The sequence below is a fragment of the Oncorhynchus mykiss genome, chromosome 24 (assembly GCF_057628025.1).
Source record: "Oncorhynchus mykiss isolate SJ-2025 chromosome 24, ASM5762802v1, whole genome shotgun sequence".
NCBI lineage: Eukaryota > Metazoa > Chordata > Actinopteri > Salmoniformes > Salmonidae > Oncorhynchus > Oncorhynchus mykiss.
In genome coordinates this window covers 42,670,001-42,693,508 of record NC_143045.1, presented here as the reverse complement: position 1 = coordinate 42,693,508, position 23,508 = coordinate 42,670,001, and the positions used below count along the sequence as shown (strand labels likewise).

At 46.0% G+C, this 23,508-nt stretch overlaps 1 protein-coding gene across 2 annotated transcripts in view; it reads right to left on the bottom strand.

Moving 5' to 3' along the window:
* Positions 1–1,456: 1,456 nt before the first annotated feature.
* The window catches only part of rasgrp4 (RAS guanyl releasing protein 4), a 66,714-nt gene continuing 44,662 nt past the window's right edge, over positions 1,457–23,508 (bottom strand). For both annotated transcript variants that reach the window (XM_036961232.2, XM_090218999.1), the window contains exons 9-18: positions 22,724–22,840; positions 21,419–21,694; positions 20,764–20,844; positions 19,709–19,813; positions 13,568–13,677; positions 12,849–12,999; positions 12,434–12,470; positions 11,840–11,989; positions 8,437–8,648; positions 1,457–6,954 (exon numbers count right to left, since the gene is read on the bottom strand). In XM_036961232.2, the coding sequence (XP_036817127.1) occupies positions 6,841–6,954; positions 8,437–8,648; positions 11,840–11,989; positions 12,434–12,470; positions 12,849–12,999; positions 13,568–13,677; positions 19,709–19,813; positions 20,764–20,844; positions 21,419–21,694; positions 22,724–22,840 (1,353 nt within the window). In that variant the 3' untranslated portion in view covers positions 1,457–6,840. The remainder of the gene's footprint in view (positions 6,955–8,436; positions 8,649–11,839; positions 11,990–12,433; positions 12,471–12,848; positions 13,000–13,567; positions 13,678–19,708; positions 19,814–20,763; positions 20,845–21,418; positions 21,695–22,723; positions 22,841–23,508) is intronic.

Sequence of the window (23,508 nt, the reverse complement as noted above, 5' to 3'; positions counted from 1 at the left end):
CTAACAGCAGAATGTTAGTCCACTAGTTAGTCCACTGGTTTGTCCACTAGTTTGTCCACTAACAGCAGAATGTTGGTCCACTAGTTAGTCCACTAGTTAGTCCACTAACAGCAGGATGTTAGTCCACTAGTTAGTCCACTGGTTTGTGCACTAGTTAGTCCACTAGTTTGTCCACTAGTTAGTCCACTAGTTAGTCCACTAGTTTGTCCACTAGTTAGTCCACTAGTTTGTCCACTAGTTAGTCCACTAGTTAGTCCACTAGTTTGTCCACTAACAGCAGGATGTTAGTCCACTAGTTAGTCCACTAGTTAGTCCACTAGTTAGTCCACTAGTTAGTCCACTAGTTTGTCCACTAGTTAGTCCACTAGTTAGTCCACTAGTTTGTCCACTAACAGCAGGATGTTAGTCCACTAGTTAGTCCACTAGTTAGTCCACTAGTTAGTCCACTAGTTAGTCCACTAGTTTGGCCACTAGTTAGTCCACTAGTTAGTCCACTAGTTAGTCCACTAGTTTGGCCACTAGTTTGGCCACTAGTTAGTCCACTAGTTAGTCCACTAGTTTGGCCACTAGTTAGTCCACTAGTTAGTCCACTAGTTTGGCCACTAGTTAGTCCACTAGTTAGTCCACTAGTTAGTCCACTAGTTAGGCCACTAGTTAGTCCACTAGTTAGTCCACTAGTTAGTCCACTAGTTAGTCCACTAGTTTGTCCACTAGTTAGTCCACTAGTTTGTCCACTAACAGCAGGATGTTAGTCCACTAGTTAGTCCACTAGTTAGTCCACTAGTTAGTCCACTAGTTAGTCCACTAGTTTGGCCACTAGTTAGTCCACTAGTTAGTCCACTAGTTTGGCCACTAGTTTGGCCACTAGTTAGTCCACTAGTTAGTCCACTAGTTTGGCCACTAGTTAGTCCACTAGTTAGTCCACTAGTTAGGCCACTAGTTAGTCCACTAGTTAGTCCACTAGTTAGTCCACTAGTTAGTCCACTAGTTTGGCCACTAGTTAGTCCACTAGTTAGTCCACTAGTTTGGCCACTAGTTAGTCCACTAGTTAGTCCACTAGTTTGGCCACTAGTTAGTCCACTAGTTAGGCCACTAGTTAGTCCACTAGTTAGTCCACTAGTTAGTCCACTAGTTTGGCCACTAGTTAGTCCACTAGTTAGTCCACTAGTTTGGCCACTCAGTTGTTTTGTTTATTGCAACAACCCTTTTTTAATTGTTCTAAAAAATGTTTAATGTTAAAATGTTTGACTTTGTGTTGAATCCTGTCAGAATGTGTTTTTATTGGACAACAACAATAATATGATAACAATACAACAGATGAATGAACCCTATACGATGTCTGTTTCATGACTGAAGTTTAAACGATTTAGTTTCACATTCACATGTTTATATACCGTGTCTCTGTCTGGTAAGTGGTAACACAACACAATCAAATAATTCATTCATAAACTATGAAGTAGTTTTATGTTTTATTTGTAAATCAGTATTTCAACATAATTAATAAACGGTGTTCCTCACTACGAGTCCATGTGTGTAGTCACGAATCACTCGTATAACGTTTCATAAAACCACCAAAAATACTTTTTTTTAATAGAAATCATAATTAAACACACAGACAGTCCGGTCCATAGATAGTCTTGGGTATCCAGCCGTCGTAATCTCACCTCGGCTGGTACTGTGCCTCCCAAATGCTTCCCTATTCCATAGGATATGTCTAGAATATTCCTGCTCCGTAACAGGTCTTTTTGTAGCTTAGTCGGTAGAGACATGTAATGCCAGGGTAATGAGTTCCATTCCCGGGACCACCCATATGTAAAATGTATGCACACATGACTTGAGTCGCTTTGGGTAATTAAAATAAAAATGGCCGCTAAATGGCATATATTGTTATTATTATTTTGACCAGAGCCCCCCTACTTTGGCTAGTAGAACGTCTTGAAAACCGGAGCCTAGGTAACACCGTGACCAGGGTTTGGTTTCAATGATGGGACTCTTTAGTCATAGAAGACCTATGTCACTACCTACGTAGCATAGAGGAACTATGTCACTACCTACGTAGCATAGAGGAACCACGTCACTATCTACAGTTGAAGTCGGATGTTTACATACACTTAGGTTGGAGTCATTAAAACTCGTTTTTCAACCACTCCGCAAATGTCTTGTTAACAAACTATAGTTTTGGCAAGTCGGTTAGGACTTCTACTTTGTGCATGACACAAGTCCAACAATTGTTTACAGACAGATTATTTCCCATATAATTCACTGTATCACAATTCCAGTGGGTCAGAAGTTTACATACACTAAGTTGACTGTGCCTCTAAACAACTTGGAAAATTCCAGAAGATGATGTCATGGCTTTAGGAGCTCCTGATAGGGTAATTGACATAATTTGAGTCAATTGGAGGTGTACCTGTGGATGTATTTCAAGACCTACCTTCAAACTCAGTGCCTCTTTGCTTGACATCATGGGAAAATCAAAAGAAATCAGCCAAGATCTCAGAATATAAATTGTCGACCTCCACAAGTCTGGTTCATCCTTGGGAGCAATTTCCAAACGCCTGAAGGTACCACGTTCATCTGTACAAACAATATTACGCAAGTATAAACACCATGGGACCACGCAGCCGTCATACCGCTCAGGAAGGAGACACGTTCTGTCTCCTAGAGATTAACGTACTTTGGTGCGAAAAGTGCAAATCAATCCCAGAACAACAGCAAAGGACCTTGTGAAGATGCTGGAGGAAACAAGTACAGTATCTATATCCTCAGTAAAACGAGTCCTATATCAACATAACCTGAAAGGCCGCTCAGCAAGGAAGAAGCCACTGCTCCAAAACCGCCATAAAAAGCCAGACTACGGTTTGCAACTGCACATGGGGACAAAGATCGTACCTTTTGGAGAATGTCCTCTGGTCTGATGAAACAAAAATAGAACTGTTTGGCCATAATGACCATCGTTTGGTCAAAAACGGGGAGGCTTGCAAGCTGAAGAACACCATCCCAACCGTGAAGTACGGGGGTGGCAGCATCATGTTGAGGGGGTGCTTTGCTGCAGGAGGGACTGGTGCACTTCACAAAATAGATGGCATCATGAGGTAGGAGAGTTATGTGGATATATTGAAGCAACATCTCAAGACATCAGTCAGGAAGTTAAAGCTTGGTCGCAAATGGGTCTTCCAAATGAACAATGACCCCAAGCATACTTCCAAAGTTGTGGCAAAATGGCTTAAGGACAACAAAGTCAAGGTATTGGAGTGGCCATAGCAAAGCCCTGACCTCAATCCTATAGATAATTTGTGGGCAGAACTGAAAAAGCGTGTGTGATCAAGGAGGCCTACAAACCTGATTCAGTTACACCAGCTCTGTCAAGAGGAATGGGCCAAAATTCACCCAACTTATTGTGGGAAGCTTGTGGAAGGCTACCCAAAACGTGTGACCCAAGTGAAACAATTTAAAGGCAATGCTACCAAATACTAATTGAGTGTATGTAAACTTCTGACCCCCTAGGAATGTGATGAAAGAAATAAAAGCGGAAATAAATAATTCTCTCTACTATTATTCTGACATTTCACATTCTTAAAATAAAGTGGTGATCCTAGCTGACCTAAAACAGGGAATTGTTACTAGGATTAAATGTCAGGAATTGTGAAAAACGTGAGTTAAATATTATTTGGCTAAGGTGTATGTAAACTTCCGACATCAACTGTAGTGTAGCATACAGAAATTATGTCACTACCTATGTAGCATAGAGGAATTATGTCACTACCTACGTAGCATAGAGGAATTATGTCACTACCTATGTAGCATAGTGGAATTATGTCACTACCTACGTAGCATAGAGGAATTATGTCACTACCTACGTAGCATAGAGGAATTATGTCACTACCTATGTAGCATAGAGGAATTATGTCACTACCTACATAGCATAGAGGAACTATGTCACTACCTACGTAGCATAGAGGAATTATGTCACTACCTACATAGCATAGAGGAACTATGTCACTACCTACGTAGCATAGAGGAATTATGTTGAAAACAGACCCTAGTCACTGTGTTGCCTAGGGTCAAGTCTTCCAGACCAGGTAATCCAGGTAATAGTCCGCTATAGGGCATAGAGTGCCATTTGGGACCCCAGTATAGACTCAGTACAGTAGGCCCTCAAATTTCCTTTAAACAAAAAAAAACACACTGACACCCTAAACTGAGATTAGCAGAGGTGCCAGAATATGAACATAATTACAACAGTACAACAACGATCATCACATCACAGGGTTGGAAACGTTACTGTAGTTTCACGGATGCAGTCCAGCAGAAGCTGTGATAAAGGCCGTGTGTATTTGGTGGAGGTGGAAGGGACAGAGAGGCGTTGCATTGTACTACTGACATTAGTATAATCACGTCCCGTCATGCTTACCGGGTAGCTTGTTGTATAAGATTTTAAGGCAGTCTTGGGAGGTCCATCTCCACGGGCCTGTCCACTATGGCACCCTATTGCCTATATAGTGCACTACCTTGGTGTGGCAGGGTAGCCTAGTGGTTAGAGTGTGGGACCAGTAACCGAAAGGTTGCAAGAGGGAATCCTCGAGCTGACAAGGTAAAAAAAAATTGACGTTCTTCCCCTGAACAAGGCAGTAAACCCCACTGTTCCTAGACCAGTTAACCCCACTGTTCCTAGACCAGTTAACCCCACTGTTCCTAGACCAGTTAACCCCACTGTTCCTAGACCAGTTAACCCTACTGTTCCTAGACCAGTTAACCCCACTGTTCCTAGACCAGTTAACCCCACTGTTCCTAGACCAGTTAACCCACTGTTCCTAGACCAGTTAACCCCACTGTTCCTAGACCAGTTAACCCCACTGTTCCTAGACCAGTTAACCCCACTGTTCCTAGGCCGTCATTGAAAATAAGATTTTATCTTTTAACTGACTTGTCGAATTATTATTTTTTTTAAATACCTTTTTGACCAGGGATCTAGTAGTGATCAAAGTAGTGCCCTATATAGGGAATAGGGTGCCATTTGGGATTCAACCCCTGGTGTTGAAGAAAAGAGCTTAGCACCACAGAACGTTCAAGAATGTTCAGAAATTGGAAAAAAATACATTATACGTCACATAACAGTTAGAATACACTGTATATATGTAGAAAACCAAAATAGTCACAGGAAAATATATTTAAAAAAAAAAAAAAAAATTTTTTTTACATGAACTCTACTTGAAAATTATCAGGAAAAGTGGTTGCATCAATGGGTGTTTATCAGAATCCATAATACCGTGGCATATTGTAGCACGGGAGGGTCGGAGGGGGTTGAGTGCCAAATCAAAGTATACGAAACAGTGCATTTGAGGGTACTTTTCGAATGCGTGTTCCGTTCGTACATATTTTTTTTTTTTTTTAGCACGCATCGATGTAAGCTTCAACAGAAATATGATTACAAAAACACAACATACAAAATTACACAAATTTTGATTAAAATTAATGGCGGCCATTGCTTGAGCTGAAGCGAAAAATACAACGCGACTTGGGAATTTAAATGTTAGCTAATCATATACGTTGCCTGACTACACTATTTTATCTTGCTACGTTAATAAATACAGCCCGTTTTGGCATGGTTAACTTCCTACAGTACCCACTGTAGTGTGCGTAGGTCGTAAGCCCATTGTAAAGTCAATAGAGCTAACTGGCTAACTACTGCTGTTAGCTAGCCAGAGAGCCACATATAATTGTTAGCTTGCTGCCCACGAAGAATTTATATCTACCTTGGATAACATTGGTTTATGTCGTTTTTTTTGCCTGTTATTCTATCTGGTTAGCTACATTATTACGGTAAACATATAGCAATCAATCAATTAAACGTATTTATAAAGCCATTCTTACATCAGCTGATGTCACAAAGTTCTGTACAGAAACCCAGCCTAAAACCCCAAACAGCAAGCATATAGCTAGCTCATAGATATGAAGTAAAACATTTGCTTCGTGTATATATCGTCTCTATTGCCATTGTCCTGGCTAGAAGAAGGAATGGGTTAAGTCCATAGTAAATCAATAGGGCTAACTGGCTAGCCACGGGAAAAAAAATGTTAGCTAGCTACCCACAAAGAATTGACATCGACTGTACCTTGCATGACATTCGTTGCTGTTCATTTTTTCCCCCTGTTTAACTAGCTAGCTGGCTAGCTAGATTACAACTATTCACATATATCTAGCTGATAATTATGAAGTAAAAGTTAGCTTTGTGTATATCTTCGTCTGTTGTCGTCATTGTCCTGGCTGGAAGGAGGGTCGGTGAATGGGGAGGTGCAGTGTGAGGTAATACAGTAGGGGGAAGTGCTTCTCAAATGGAAAGTTTTATGTGTTCTCCACACTCTCAACCTCAAGAGAATTCACTCGGGAGAACGTCCTGAAGAGAATTCACTCGGGAGAACGTCCTGAAGAGAATTCACTCGGGAGAACGTCCTGAAGAGAATTCACTCGGGAGAACGTCCTGAAGAGAATTCACTCGGAAGAACGTCCTGAAGAGAATTCACTCGGGAGAACGTCCTGAGGAGAAAGCACTCGGGAGAACGTCCTGAAGAGAATTCACTCGGGAGAACGTCCTGAAGAGAATTCACTCGGGAGAACGTCCTGAAGAGAATTCACTTGGAGCATGAGTGTGGAGCACGGTAGGATGCATATTGAGAAACAAACCCATTGGCTCAAACACAGCCCACATAAACCCAGTTTATTTGATGTCTGGGTGTGTATGAGTTTGTGTGTGTCTGTCCGTATGTGTGCGCACGTTTGTGTGTGTCCGTCCGTTCTTGTGTGTGTGTGTGTCTGTCCGTGGGTATCCAGTGTCCCAGCTCAGTCGGGTTCTCTGCTCTTATCTCTGATCAAGTTGAGTTCCTCCATCTTCTCCTGCAGGAAGGAGGCAGGCATGGAGGAGCCAAGGAATCTCTGAGGCTTCACAACACAGCCCTGGGGGGGGGAGGGAGGGTGGAGAGTCACAACACAGCCCTAGGGGGGAGGGGGGGAGACAACACAGCCCTGGGGGGGGGGGGGGGGGAGTCACAACACAGACCTGGGGGGGGGGGGTGGAGAGTCACAACACAGCCCTGGGGGGAGGGAGGGAGGGTGGGGAGTCACAACACAGACCTGGGGGGGGGAGACAACACAGCCCTGGGGGGAGGGAGGGTGGGGAGTCACAACACAGCCCTGGGGGGAGGGAGGGTGGAGAGTCACAACACAGACCTGGGGGGAGGGAGGGAGGGTGGGGAGTCACAACACAGACCTGGGGGGGGAGACAACACAGACCTCGGGGGAGGGAGGGAGGGTGGGGAGTCACAACACAGACCTTGGGGGAGGGAGGGAGGGTGGGGAGTCACAACACAGACCTGGGGGGGGAGACAACACAGACCTCGGGGGAGGGAGGGAGGGTGGGGAGTCACAACACAGACCTTGGGGGAGGGAGGGAGGGTGGGGAGTCACACCACTGCCCTGGGGAGGGGGGGGGGAGTCACAACACAGCCCTGGGGGGGAGGAAGGGTGGAGAGTCACAACACAGACCTGGGGGGGGAGACAACACAGACCTGGGGGGGGAGACAACACAGACCTGGGGGGGGGGAGGGTGGAGAGTCACAACACAGCCCTGGGGGGAGGGAGGGAGGGTGGAGAGTCACAACACAGCCCTGGGGGGAGGGAGGGTGGAGAGTCACAACACAGCCCTGGGGGGAGGGAGGGAGGGTGGGGAGTCACAACACAGCCCTGGGGGGAGGGAGGGTGGAGAGTCACAACACAGCCCTGGGGGGAGGGAGGGAGGGTGGAGAGTCACAACACAGCCCTGGGGGGAGGGAGGGTGGAGAGTCACAACACAGCCCTGGGGGGAGGGAGGGAGGGTGGGGAGTCACAACACAGCCCTGGGGGGAGGGAGGGTGGAGAGTCACAACACAGCCCTGGGGGGAGGGAGGGAGGGTGGGGATGCCATAACACAGACCTGGGGGGGAGGAAGGGGGGGAGACAACACAGCCCTGGGGGAGGGAGGGTGGGGAGTCACAACACAGACCTGGGGGGGAGGAAAGGGGGGAGACAACACAGCCCTGGGGGGGGGAGACAACACAGCCCTGGGGGGAGGGAGGGGGGAGCGTCACAACACAGCCCTGGGGGGGAGGGAGAGTGCAGACCGTTTCAGACAGACAGGGTCAGGCTGTTTCAGACAGACAGGGTCAGGCTGTTTCAGACAGACAGGGTCAGGCAGACAGGGTTAGGCTGTTTCAGACAGACAGGGTCAGGCAGACAGGGTTAGGCTGTTTCAGACAGACAGGGTTAGGCTGTTTCAGACAGACAAGGTCAGGCTGTTTCAGACAGACAGGGTCAGGCTGTTTCAGACAGACAGGGTCATGTGAAATAGTTAATTTAAAAAACCTGAGCTGTGTCTGATTTGGTGTTGACTACAGGTCTTACCCTGTCTCTCTCTATAGGGAGAACTTGCTGGTTTCCCTTCTTGTCCACACTCACAGGCATCCACAACCCCGGGTCTGTCTGGGTGGACCGGTCTGAGAGCGCAGAGTCACCCCTGTTACCCAGAGTGGACCGGTCCAAGTCCCTCCTATTACGGTTGTTACCACAATTACTGTTACCCCCGGGGAAAACAAAGGTGTTGTCTTCCGAAGAACCTGTTTGGATAAACACAACAGTACCTCATTATTATTATTATTATTATTATAGGGAATATAACAATCAACCAGTCAGTCACTGTAGCAGTAGGTTGATGTGATGGTGACAGTCACTGTAGCAGTAGGTTGATGTGACAGTCACTGTAGCAGTAGGTTGATGTGATAGTCACTGTAGCAGTAGGTTGATGTGACAGTCACTGTAGCAGTAGGTTGATGTGATAGTGACAGTCACTGTAGCAGTAGGTTGATGTGACAGTCACTGTAGCAGTAGGTTGATGTGATAGTGACAGTCACTGTAGCAGTAGGTTGATGTGACAGTCACTGTAGCAGTAGGTTGATGTGATAGTGACAGTCACTGTAGCAGTAGGTTGATGTGATAGTGACAGTCACTGTAGCAGTAGGTTGATGTGATAGTGACAGTCACTGTAGCAGTAGGTTGATGTGACAGTCACTGTAGCAGTAGGTTGATGTGATAGTGACAGTCACTGTAGCAGTAGGTTGATGTGACAGTCACTGTAGCAGTAGGTTGATGTGACAGTCACTGTAGCAGTAGGTTGATGTGATAGTGACAGTCACTGTAGCAGTAGGTTGATGTGACAGTCACTGTAGCAGTAGGTTGATGTGACAGTCACTGTAGCAGTAGGTTGATGTGATAGTGACAGTCACTGTAGCAGTAGGTTGATGTGATAGTGACAGTCACTGTAGCAGTAGGTTGATGTGATAGTGACAGTCACTGTAGCAGTAGGTTGATGTCACAGTCACTGTAGGTTGATGTGTTAGTGACAGTCACTGTAGCAGTAGGTTGATGTGATAGTGACAGTCACTGTAGCAGTAGGTTGATGTGATAGTGACAGTCACTGTAGCAGTAGGTTGATGTGATAGTGACAGTCACTGTAGCAGTAGGTTGATGTCACAGTCACTGTAGGTTGATGTGTTAGTGACAGTCACTGTAGCAGTAGGTTGATGTGATAGTGACAGTCACTGTAGCAGTAGGTTGATTTGATAGAGTGACAGTCACTGTAGGTTGATGTGATAGAGTGACAGTCACTGCAGGTTGATGTGACAGTCACTGTAGGTTGATGTGATAGAGTGACAGTCACTGTAGGTTTATGTGATAAAGTGACAGTCACTGTAGGTTGATGTGACAGTCACTGTAGGTCGATGTGATAGAGTGACAGTCACTATAGGTTGATGTGATAGAGTGACAGTCACTGTAGGTTGATGTGATAGAGTGTCTGTCACTGTAGGTTGATATGACAGTCACTGTAGGGTGATGTGATAGGGTGACAGTCACTGTAGATTGATATGACAGTCACTGTAGGTTGATGTGATAGAGTGACAGTAACTGTAGGGTGATGTGATAGAGTGACAGTCACTGTAGATTGATGTGACAGTCACTGTAGGGTGATGTGATAGGGTGACAGTCACTGTAGATTGATATGACAGTCACTGTAGGTTGATGTGACAGTCACTGTAGGGTGATGTGATAGAGTGACAGTCACTGTAGGTTGATGTGATAGAGTGACAGTCACTGTAGATTGATGTGACAGTCACTGTAGGGTGATGTGATAGGGTGACAGTCACTGTAGATTGATATGACAGTCACTGTAGGTTGATGTGACAGTCACTGTAGGGTGATGTGATAGAGTGACAATCACTGTAGGGTGATGTGATAGAGTGACAGTCACTGTAGGGTGATGGGATAGAGTGACAGTCACTGTAGGGTGATGGGATAGAGTGACAGTCACTGTAGGGTGATGTGATAGAGTGACAGTCACTAGCAGTAGGGTGATGTGATAGAGCCAGTCACTAGCAGTAGGGTGATGTGATAGAGCCAGTCACTAGCAGTAGGGTGATGTGATAGAGTGACAGTCACTGTAGGGTGATGGGATAGAGTGACAGTCACTGTAGGGTGATGGGATAGAGTGACAGTCACTGTAGGGTGATGTGATAGAGTGACAGTCACTAGCAGTAGGGTGACGTGATAGAGCCAGTCACTAGCAGTAGGGTGATGTGATAGAGCCAGTCACTAGCAGTAGGGTGATGTGATAGAGCCAGTCACTAGCAGTAGGGTGATGTGATAGAGCCAGTCACTAGCAGTAGGGTGATGTGATAGAGCCAGTCACTAGCAGTAGGGTGATGTGATAGAGCCAGTCACTAGCAGTAGGGTGATGTGATAGAGCCAGTCACTAGCAGTAGGGTGATGTGATAGAGCCAGTCACTAGCAGTAGGGTGATGTGATAGAGCCAGTCACTAGCAGTAGGGTGATGTGATAGAGCCAGTCACTAGCAGTAGGGTGATGTGATAGAGCCAGCCACTAGCAGTAGGGTGATGTGATAGAGCCAGTCACTAGCAGTAGGGTGATTTGATAGAGCCAGTCACTAGCAGTAGGGTGATGTGATAGAGCCAGTCACTAGCAGTATGGTGGTGTGATAGAGTGACAGTCACTAGTAGTAGGGTGATGTGATAGTGACAGTCACTAGCAGTAGGGTGATTTGATAGAGCCAGTCACTAGCAGTAGGGTGATGTGATAGAGCCAGTCACTAGCAGTATGGTGGTGTGATAGAGTGACAGTCACTAGCAGTAGGGTGGTGTGATAGAGTGACAGTCACTAGCAGTAGGGTGATGTGATAGTGACAGTCACTAGCAGTAGGGTGATGTGATAGAGCCAGTCACTAGCAGTAGGGTGATGTGATAGAGTCAGTCACTAGCAGTAGGGTGATGTGATAGAGCCAGTCACTAGCAGTAGGGTGATGTGATAGAGCCAGTCACTAGCAGTAGGGTGATGTGATAGAGCCAGTCACTAGCAGTAGGGTGATGTGATAGAGCCAGCCACTAGCAGTAGGGTGATGTGATAGAGCCAGTCACTAGCAGTAGGGTGATTTGATAGAGCCAGTCACTAGCAGTAGAGTGATGTGATAGAGCCAGTCACTAGCAGTATGGTGTGATAGAGTGACAGTCACTAGCACTAGGGTGATTTGATAGAGCCAGTCACTAGCAGTAGGGTGATGTGATAGAGCCAGTCACTAGCAGTAGGGTGATGTGATAGAGCCAGTCACTAGCAGTAGGGTGATGTGATAGAGCCAGTCACTAGCAGTAGGGTGATGTGATAGAGCCAGTCACTAGCAGTAGGGTGATGTGATAGAGTGACAGTCACTAGCAGTAGGGTGATGTGATAGAGTGTGCCTTACTCCAGCTGTTCGCCTTGGTCAGGAGGTCTGGGACAGGAGTGAGGGCTGAGGCAGGGGTGGAGGGACATGACCCAGCATACACCCTGTCTCTCTTCACACACTGCATCCCACACAGGTCCTGGCAGTGTCTGTGACAGTTTACCCCACAGTCTGATGGGGAGGGAGGGAGGGAGGGGGGGAGGGAGAGAGAGAGAAAGAGAGAGAGAGAGAGTAAAAGGCATTTTGCCATGTCTAATGTGTATTCATGTGATATTTAAGTAAATCAAACATTACTACAACATCTTTGTGCTTCAAAAAAAACTTCAGTTGACCTGGGCTGGTTGACCTGGACATTTCATGTTATAAATATCTCTATGAGGTTTGTAAAGACTAACATGACAAGAGGAACTGATGATACACTACCCATATTTAGAAATGGTACCTTCTACTATTACAACTTTCAAGAGTGAGTTTAAAGTCAGCCTGACTTCCTTTAAAAAGAAAAGGGACCCCCCCCCCCCCCCGACCCATTTGTTTGGGAACCACTGTTCTAAGGTACTGTGACATCATAATGTGAGTGATGCTGTTGTGAGAACCTTAGATGAGATATCTTACCTCGACAGTGGAAGCCCTGCTTGATGACTCCCCACAGCTACAACAGAGAGGACACAGCAGAGAGGACACAAGAGAGGACACAACAGAGAGGACACAGCAGAGAGGACACAACAGAGAGGACACAGCAGAGAGGACACGACACAGAGGACACAGCAGAGAGGACACAACAGAGAGGACACAACAGAGAGGACACGGCAGAGAGGACACGACAGAGAGGACACAGCAGAGAGGACACAACAGAGAGGACACGACAGAGAGGACACAGCAGAGAGGACACAGCAGAGAGGACACAGCAGAGAGGACACAGCAGAGAGGACACAACAGAGAGGAGGACACAACAGAGCATGGATTAGATGGTTAGTGAATCTCAGCCAAATCACAGTTTTAACAACATCCAGCTCAATGCAATACCCACAAAGCCTCCACAAGTGTCACAGAAGGTGGGTCGCTTGTACGTGGTCTCGTGGAAGTTGTGAACGTTCTTGAAGTTGTATCCTAGTTTGGCACATACGGACATCCCCCTCATGAAGTAGGAGTTGATCTGCTGATGACTGATCTCCCCCTCTCTGGAAGGGATGGGAGGAGAGAGGGAGAGGAGAGAGGGATGGGATGGGAGGAGAGAGAGGGGGATGGGAGGAGAGAGGGAGGGAAGGGAGGAGAGCGGGAGGGGAGGGATGGGATGAGAGGAGGGAGGGAGGGAGGGGAGGAGAGAGGGATGGGATGGGGGAGAGAGGGAGGGATGGGAGGAGGGAGGGAGGGATGGGAGGAGGGAGGGAGGAATGGGAGGAGAGAGGGAGGGATGGGAGGAGAGGAGAGAGGGAGGAATGGGAGGAGAGAGGGAGGAATGGGAGGAGAGAGGGAAGGAGGAGAGAGGGAGGGAAGGGATGGGAGGAGAGAGGGAGGATGGGAGGAGAGGAGGGAGGGATGGGAGGAGAGAGGGATGGAAGAGGAGAGAGGGAGGGATGGGGAGGATAAAGGAGGAGAGAGAGGGATGGGAGGAGAAAGAGAGTGACAGATTGTTAAATCTAGAGACAGAATGTTCTTAAAATGAGAGTTCACACATCCATCTGTGGCACAGGATCTCTCTCACTCTCTCTCTCACTCTCTCTCATTCTCTCTCTCACTCTCTCTCACCTGTCACTGTCATTGTTGCAGAAGGAGAAGGGGAAGTTAGCTGCTATCTTCTTAAAGTCCTCCAGAGAGATGTACCCATCCTGGTTCAGGTCGTAGTTCTTCATGATGGACTGCAGAGGTCAGCACAGACGTTATGTTCATTCTGTGGTACGTACGACCATAGAGATGTATAGAGATCTCTACCTGTAAATAACATGTTTTTTGCATGGACGTTGCCATAGAGGGCTTCCACCATTTTAAAGTAGTAAACTAGGTGGGTTTTTGGGAGCGATCAGTCAACGATCAGAGCAGTGTCTTCTTCAAATAGCAAAAGTTCAGTTAAGATGGCGGCCTCCATGCACTTACCACAAATGCCACGTTTGCTAAATTCGTCGTATTGTATATTTCTCTGTTGCTATTTTTTTTGTATCAGCATTAGAACAGTTAAACTCAATAAATGTACTACGGGCTGGATCCAGACCCAGAACAGGGTCAACACGGATCCAGACCCAGAACAGGGTCAACACGGATTACGGACCCAGAACAGGGTCAATACGGATTACGGACCCAGAACGCGGTCAATACGGATTACGGACCCAGAAAAGGGTCAACACGGATTACGGACCCAGAACAGGGTCAATACGGATTACGGACCCAGAACAGGGTCAACACAGATTACGGACCCTGAACATGGTCAACACGGATTACGGACCCAGAACAGGGTCAATACGGATTACGGACCCAGAACTGGGTCAACACAGATTACGGACCCAGAACAGGGTCAATAGGGATTACGGACCCAGAACAGGGTCAACACAGATTACGGACCCAGAACAGGGTCAATACGGATTACGGACCCAGAACAGGGTCAACACAGATTACGGACCCAGAACAGGGTTAATACGGACCCAGAACAGGGTCAACACGGATTACGGACCCAGAACATGGTCAACACAGATTACGGACCCAGAACAGGGTCAATACGGACCCAGAACAGGGTCAACACGGACCCAGAACAGGGTCAACACAGATTACGGACCCAGAACAGGGTCAACACGGACCCAGACCAGGGTCAACAAGGACCCAGAACAGGGTCAACACGGACCCAGAACAGGGTCAACACGAATTACGGACCCAGAACAGGGTCAACACGGACCCAGACCAGGGTCAAGACGGACCAAGAACAGGGTTAACACGGACCCAGAACAGGGTCAACGCGGATTACGGACCCAGAACAGGGTCAACACAGACCCAGAACAGGGTCAACGCGGACCCAGAACAGGGTCAACACGGACCATGGACCCAGAACAGGGTCAACACGGACCATGGACCCAGAACAGGGTCAACACGGACCATGGATCCAGAACAGGGTCAACACGGACCATGGACCCAGAACAGGGTCAACACGGACCATTGACCCAGAACAGGGTCAACACGGACCATGGATCCCAATTAAACAACAAATAATAGATATACAGTGCATTCAGAAAGTATTCAGACCCCTTGATTTTTTTCCACATGTTGTTACGTTACAACCTTATTGTAAAATGGATTAAATCGTTGTTTTCCCTCATCAATCTACACACAATCACCCATAATGACATCATAATCACCCATAATGACAAAGCAAAAACAGTATATTTAAAAAAATAATTTTAGCAAATTTATAAAAATAAAAACGGAAATATCACATTTCCATAAGTATTCAGACCCTTTACTCAGTACTTTGTTGAAGCACGATTACAGCCTCGAGTCTTCTTGGGTATGACTCTACAAGCTTGGCACACCTGTATTTGGGGAGTTTCTCCCGTTCTTCTCTGTGTAACAGTAAAGCTTCCGTCCTTCTCCTCACCCCTATCTGGGCTCGAACCAGGGACCCTCAGCACACATCGACAACAGCCTCCCACGAAGCATCGTTACCAATCGCTCCACAAAAGCCACAGCCCTTGCAGAGCAAGGGGAACCACTACTTCAAGGTCTCAGAGCAAGTGACGTCACCGATTGAAACGCTATTAGCACGCACCACCGCTAACTAGCTAGTCATTTCACATCAGTTACATCTGCAGATCCTCTCAAGCTCTGTCAGGTTGGATGGGGAGTGTCGCTGCACAGCTATTTTCAGGTCTCTCCAGAGATGTTCGATCGGGTTAAAATCTGGGCTCTGGCTGGGCCACCCAAGGACATTCAGAGACTTGTCCTGAAGCCACTCCTGCGTTGTCTTGGCTGTGTGCTTAGGGTCATTGTCCTGATGGAAGGTGAACCTTCGCCTCAGTCTGAGGTCCTGAGCGCTCTGGAGCAGATTTCCATCAAGGATCTCTCTGTACTTTGCTCCGTTCATCTTTCCCTCGATCCTGACTAGTCTCCCAGTCCCTGCCGCTGAAAAACATCCCCACAGTATGATGCTGCCACCACCATGCTTCACCGTAGGGATGGTGCCAGGTTTCCTCCTGTGACGCTTGGCATTCAGGCCAAAGAGTTTCATCAGACCAGAGAATCTTGTTTCTCATGGTCTGAGAGTCCTTTAGGTGCCTTTTGGCAAACTTCAAGCGGGCTGTCATGTGCCTTTTACTGAGGAGTGTTCTTGGTCACCTCCCTGACCAAGGCCCTTCTCCTCCGACTGCTCAGTTTGGCTCGGCAGCCAGCTTTAGGAAGAGTCTTGGTGGTTCCAAACTACTTCCATTTCAGAATTATGGAGGCCACTGTGTTCTTGGAGACCTTCAATGTTGCAGAAATGTTTTGGTACCCTTCCCCACCTCTGTACCTCGACACAATCCTGTCTCTGAGCTCTACGGATAATTCCTTTGACCTCATGGCTTGGTTTTTGCTCTGAAATGCACTGTCAACTGTGAGACCTTATATAGACAGGTGTGTGCCTTTCCAAATCATGTCCAATCAATTGAATTTACCACAGGTGGACTCCAATCAAGTTGTGGAAACATCTCAAGGATGTTCAATGGAATCAGGATGCACCTGAGCTCAATTTCGAGTCTCATAGCAAAGGGTCTGAATACTTATGTAAATTTTCTAAAAAGTCTAAAAATCTGGTTTCGCTTTTTCATTATGGGGTATTGTGATGTCATTATGGGGTATTGTGATGTCATTATGGGGTATTGTGATGTCATTATGGGGTATTGTGATGTCATTATGGGGTATCGTGATGTCATTATGGGGTATTGTGATGTCATTATGGGTTATTGTGATGTCATTATGGGGTATTGTGATGTCATTATGGGTTATTGTGATGTCATTATGGGGTATTGTGATGTCATTATGGGGTATTGTGATGTCATTATGGGGTATTGTGATGTCATTATGGGGTATTGTGTGTAGACTGATGAGGAATACTTTTTTATTTCATCCATTTTAGAATAATAATAACAAAATGTGGAAAAAGTCAAGGGGTCTGAATACTTTCCGAATGCACTGTATATATATTTTAAGAATTTGGTTGAGGTTTGACAACTAGTATCATATAACAACAAATAAGTGTGTGGAATTGCAGGAAATTAGCTTTAAAACGGCTACATTTTTACCTTCACTCTGTGGTAGGAAGTACATTTTAAAACTGCAATTCTTTTTTCTCTGTAGTGTCAACAGTTTGGGGTCACACGTGTTGTGAGGTGGGGGTTTGTTTCCGACAATATCCATCCAGACCCTTTTCCACCTAGGAAATGTGTATGACCGGAACCTTCTCAAATAGTACTTGCTCAACCCCCTGGTATACATGATTCCAATTTTAGCTCCAAGATGCTGCCTAGCTGATTTATCGTTGCATTGAACCATGTTCAAAAATAGTCCCGGTCGGTATTAGATTGAACTGTGGGGGGGGGGGGGGGGGAAACAACATGTGGTTACCTAGGTTACCGTTGGCTCACAGCAACAAAAAAACTTGCCCCTTTTCAAAATGCAATTTTTCTTGTTGTCTTCTTGTTTTAGTCAATAAAAAAATGACATTAAAGATAAGTACTGTGCATGTCTAAAGATCACTTTTAAACATTGCCTGATCCAGAGTGTTCCAGAGTGTTCCAGAGTGTTCCAGAGTGCTTCAGAGTGTTCCAGAGTGCTCCAGAGTGCTCCAGAGTGCTCCAGTGTTCCAGAGTGCTCCAGAGTGTTCCAGAGTGTTCTAGAGTGCTCCAGAGTGCTCCAGAGTGTTCCAGAGTGTTCTAGAGTGCTCCAGAGTGTTCTCTCTACTTATACTGAACAAAAAATATAAACGCAACATGCAACAATTTCAAAGATTTTACTGAGTTACAGTTCATATGAGGAAATCAGTCAATTGAAATAAACTCATTAGGCCCTAATCCATGGATTTCACATGACTGGGAATACAGATATATATCTGTTGGTCACAGATTCCTTAAAAAAAAAGTAGTGGTGTGAATCAGAAAACCAGTCAGTTTCTGGTGTGACCACCATTTGTCTCTTGCAGCGTGACACATCTCCTTCACATAGAGTTGATCAGGCTGTTGATTGTGGCCTGTGGAATGTTGTCCCACTCCTCTTCAACGGCTGTGTGAAGTTGCTGGATATTGGCAGGAACAGGAACATGCTGTCGTACACGTCGATCCAGAGCATCCCAAACATGCTCAGTGTGTGACATGTCTGGTAACTATGCAGGCCATGGAAGAACTGGGAAAGTTTCAGCATTCAGAATTTGTGCACAGATCCTTGCGACATGGTGCCGTGCATTATCATGCTGAAACATGAGGTGATGGCGGTAGATGAATGGCACGACAATGGGCCTGCCTGCCCTTACCATAACCCCACCCCCACCAAGGGGCAGTCTGTTCACAACATTGACATCAGCAAACGGCGGCTTATGGTAGAGAAATGATCATTCAATTATCTGGTAACAGCTCTGGTGGACCTTCCTGCAGTCAGCATGCCAATTGCACGTTCCCTCAAGACTTGAGTCATCTGTGGCCTTGTGTTGTGTGACAAAACTGCACATTTTAGAGTGGCCCCAGCACAAGGTGCACCTGTGTAATGATCATGCTGTTTAATCAGCTTCTTGATATGCCACACCTGTCAGGTGGTTGGATTATCTTGGCAAAAGGAGAAATGCTCAGTAACAGGGATGTAAACAAATTTGTGTACAACATTTGAGATAAATAAGCTTTTTGTGCAGTATGGAACATTTCTGGGATCTTTTATTTCAGATCATGAAACACGGGACCAAGACTTTACATGTTACTTTTTATATTTTTGTTCAATGTAGAAAAATGTCATATCGTAGTGCTTCCCTCAAGCTTCTTTTCATGCCGATGCTAGCTAGCTAACGACAGGAGCATTAAGCCTCTTTTCATGACGATGCTAGCAGCCACGTAAGTGACTGAGTGCTAGCTAGCTAACGACAGGAGCATTAAGCCTCTTTTCATGACGATGCTAGCAGCCATGTAAGTGACTGAGTGCTAGCTAGCTAACGACAGGAGCATTAAGCTAGCCAAGACCAACAACACAAACAAACTGACTATACAGCTACAAGTAGTGAGTGGAGTATTACTGTGATATCTTTATTCACCTTCATCATTGGTTCGTAAATGAAAATCACCGCCATCTAGTGGCCACAATTATATGACACACACGATTTTGGTTTAAGACTCCACCACTGCAAAATGGACTACTTTAAAATGGAGATGGTGCTGAACGTGGGCTCACAGACACCATGATGGGACAGAATCAACGTTGGGATCTCTACACATCTCTATGGGTACGACAGATAAAGTACATGATGTTAACTTTGTGTTGTGGTAGAGCAAGGGGGGTAGTTCTGCTTTAGACTGCACAGTAATGAGGAAATGAAAAAAGACTCACACACAGACAGGCAACACATCTCACAGTTCTATCCCAATTCAACTCTACTTGATTCCTTGCATCCTATCTCCTCGCCTCCTTCGCAACCATATCGAAAAGAAGAAGCTCCCAGGTCTCTCTCCTCTGACCTTCTTCTTCATTGTGTTTTGAGAAGTGGGGAGATAGGATGTGAGAAATCAGGAGAGATACATTTAGAAAGAGCCCGAGTGTCGCTGAGGACAGACAGACAGACAGAGAGACCAGCAGACAGACAGACAGACAGAGAGGAGAGAGAGAGAGACCAGCAGGCAGACAGAGAGGAGAGAGAGAGAGACCAGCAGACAGACAGACAGACAGACAGATACTCACATCCACCATCTGTTTGACGTGTTTAGAGATGGTGTCTGGGTCCAGCCTCGGAGTCACCCCTGACCCCCACTCTGCTACAACCGGGGATTTGACAGGTGCTACAGGCTAAGGCGGGGAGGGGAAGGGAGAGGAGAGGAAAGGAGGGAGGAGGCATGAAACACTGCACACGTTAAAACCTACCACATCACAAGCCTTTGTCAAGGGCTCAGTCTTTTTGTGGTTAACTTTGATGTAGCCTAGCCTCCACCCACAGGATGATGCAGCGAGCTCAGCGTGTAAAGTCAGAGGTCAGGAAGAAGGGAGGCAGGATGACGGTAACAGATAACGTTGATAAACTGCATGTCAGCAGTAAGAGACAGAGCACAGTGAGTGACACTAGTCTCTCTAAGCACTTCCACTGTAAAGGTCTACTACACACGTTGTATTCGGCGCTTATGACAAGTATAATTTTGATTTGATTCGACAGCCCCTGTGTCTAATGACCTAGGAAGAAGTTGATGAGGCTGGCACACGACTCTAGAGATTTCATCCCCCCCCCCCCCCCTTTTCCCGAAGAGTACAATCATTGATTGTGTTCGAGAGCATCAATCCCATGATGCATTGTGGGTAAATGGTGACTGACTGATCTACAAAATAATAATTGAGTAGTTATTTATGATACAACGTTGATCAGTCAGCCGACAGTCACGTGTGTTGTCGGCTGCAATGTGGAACAAGCCCATTCACTTCCTCGCAACTAGATCGGACATACAGTGGGGGGGAAAAGTATTTAGTCAGCCACCAATTGTGCAAGTTCTCCCACTTAAAAAGATGAGAGAGGCCTGTAATTTTCATCATAGGTACACTTCAACTATGACAGACAAAATGAGAAAAAAAATCCAGAAAATCACATTGTAGGATTTTTTATGAACTTATTTGCAAATTATGGTGAAAAATAATTTGAAAATTACTGGCCTCTCCCATCTTTTTAAGTGGGAGAACTTGCGCAATTGGTGGCTGACTAAATACTTTTTTGCCCCACTGATATATAATGTTTTTAGGTGTCCAGTACTGACCTGTGTCTTAGGGTTCTTGGGTTCCTTGGTGTAGGACAGCTCATAGATCTCATCTTCTGTGTAGTAAAGATCCAGAGACAGCTGGGGGGGAGAGGAGGGGGTGACTATACATTCAAGAGGTCTACTGTGTCTCTCAATACATCTACTTTAGTAATAGCTTTTCACAGTATCCATACCACTAAACGGAGCCCTATAACCGACAAAAACTAAATCAATTCCATTTGAGAGAAAGTATTCTAGCCTTGTTATAAATAAAGATTTTAACAAATTAAACAAATATCCCAATGTCCCAGGGCAGTGATTGGGGACATTGCCCTGTGCAGAGTGCCGTCTTTCGGGCTGGGACGTTATACGGGTGTCCTGACTCTCTGAGGTCATTAAAGATCCCATGGCACTTATCGTAAGAGTAAGAGTAGGGGTGGGGTGTTAACCCCAGTGTCCTTGGCTAAATTCCCCAATCTGGCCCTCAAACCATCGCGGTCACCTAATCATCCCCAGTTTACAATTGTCTCATTCATCCCCCTCCTCCTCTCCCCTGTAACTATTCCCCAGGTCGTTGCTGCAAATGAGAACGTGTTCTCAGTCAACTAAACCTGGTAAAATAACGGATAAATAAAAAATAAAACTAAATAAAGACACAATATAAATATCTCACGGTAAGTAGATGCAGCAGATCCTTGTTGGCTTCAAACGGAGGAGAGCAGGAGTGTACCGACAGCAGGTCAGAGATGTTAGAGTAGAGATGCTGCAGTTTGCCCAGGTTAATCTTCTGCTCCTCCAGGTAGTCCGGCAGGGCCTCGTTCAGGGAGATCAGGTCCTTCAAGTGGACCCCCAGGATAGGCACTTTAAACCCTGAACACTCACTGTACACCCGTCGGTAGTTACTATAGTTACTGGAGGACGACAGCAGCTCTGTCATCTCGCTCAGGGCCTGGAGAGGAAGAGGAGAAGGTGATTACTTCCTACATGGATGTCGTCGGTTTCCTCTGAACACCCATGGTGCTTTAGGGGGAAGGTTTCAGTGGAGGCTCCTCAGAGGAGGATGGGGAGGACCATCCTCAGTGAATTTTATAAAAAAAAATAAAAAGTAGTGTAACATGAAAAAGAGTTTGTTGCAATGTCTACAGTAGCCTCAACGAATAAAGGAGGACAGCTAGTTTCCGTCCTCCTCTGGGGTACATTGACTTCAATACAAAACCTAGGAGGCTCGTGTAGTAGCTTAAACCTACCGATGACCTGGATGAATGGAATATGAATGACAATCATCCGCACACACAATCATCAATCGTCCAATACGCTGTAATAGAAATAATAAGGCCATGCTCATAAAAATATATATTAGTCCTCCCTCATCTTAAACGTCACCAACTGCCACTGGGAGGTTTGAATTTAGAAAATATTTAGAACACCAAGAAATGTATTACCACGTAATAGAACATAGATATAGATACATAGATACATAATAAATAATATATAATAGATACATAATAGAACCTAGAACATCTGCTGCTTATGTTATCAAGGGCCTATCACAGCTAAGGATCCCATCAGCTAGGTTAGGGTTAGGGCCTATCACAGCTAAGGATCCCATCAGCTAGGTTAGGGTTAGGGCCTATCACAGCTAAGGATCCCATCAGCTAGGTTAGGGTTAGGGCCTATCACAGCTAAGGATCCCATCAGCTAGGTTAGGGTTAGGGCCTATCACAGCTAAGGATCCCATCAGCTAGGTTAGGGTTAGGGCCTATCACAGCTAAGGATCCCATCAGCTAGGTTAGGGTTAGGGCCTATCACGTCTAAGGATCCCATCAGCTAGGTTAGGGTTAGGGCCTATCACAGCTAAGGATCCCATCAGCTAGGTTAGGGTTAGGGCCTATCCCAGCTAAGGATCCCATCAGCTAGGTTAGGGTTAGGGCCTATCACGTCTAAGGATCCCATCAGCTAGGTTAGGGTTAAGGCTGACCTTAGTGACGTCAGGGGGTAGCAGACTGGCGGTGTCCTTCAGACGAGAGATGGAGCTGTGACACAGACCCCCCGTCACCGCCATCAGAGTGTTAAAGTTCTGCAGCGCATGCAGCCTCTACAGGGGGAGGGAGAAAATACATTTATTTGTCATTTCAGGAAGTGCTTCTGGATTCTAAAGAAAAGGGAACTTATGTCAGCAGACACCAGAGGAGGAAGGGGAGGACCATCCTCAGTGATTAAAAAAAAAAAAAAAATAGTCTACATTTTCAAGTTATCCTTTTTAGATAAAACTATACTAAATGTATTCACGTCACCAAATAATTGATTAAAACCCACTGTTTTGTAATAAAGGTCTACAGTAGCCTCAACAGCACACAAGGTAGCACCATGGTGTAGCCGGAGGACAGCTAGCTTCCGTCCTCCTCTGGGGTACATTGACTTCAATACAAAACCTAGGAGGCTCATGGTTCTCACCCCCTTCCATAGACTTACACAGTAATTATGGAAACGTCTGGAGGATGACCCTCCAACCTATCAGAGCTCTTGTAGCACCCAATCAAAGGATCAGAGAATGAATCTAGTACTGAAAGCATAAGCTACAACTAGCTAGCACTGCAGTGCATAAAATGTGGTAAATAGTTGACTCAAAGAGAGAGAAAGACAATAGTTGAACAGCTAGCTAGTTTAGCCTACTCAAACACCCAGCTCAAACAGGGAGGGTTGCTATGTTAGCTAGCTGTCTATGGCTATCCAACAGAGAGGGATGCTATGTTAGCTAGCTGG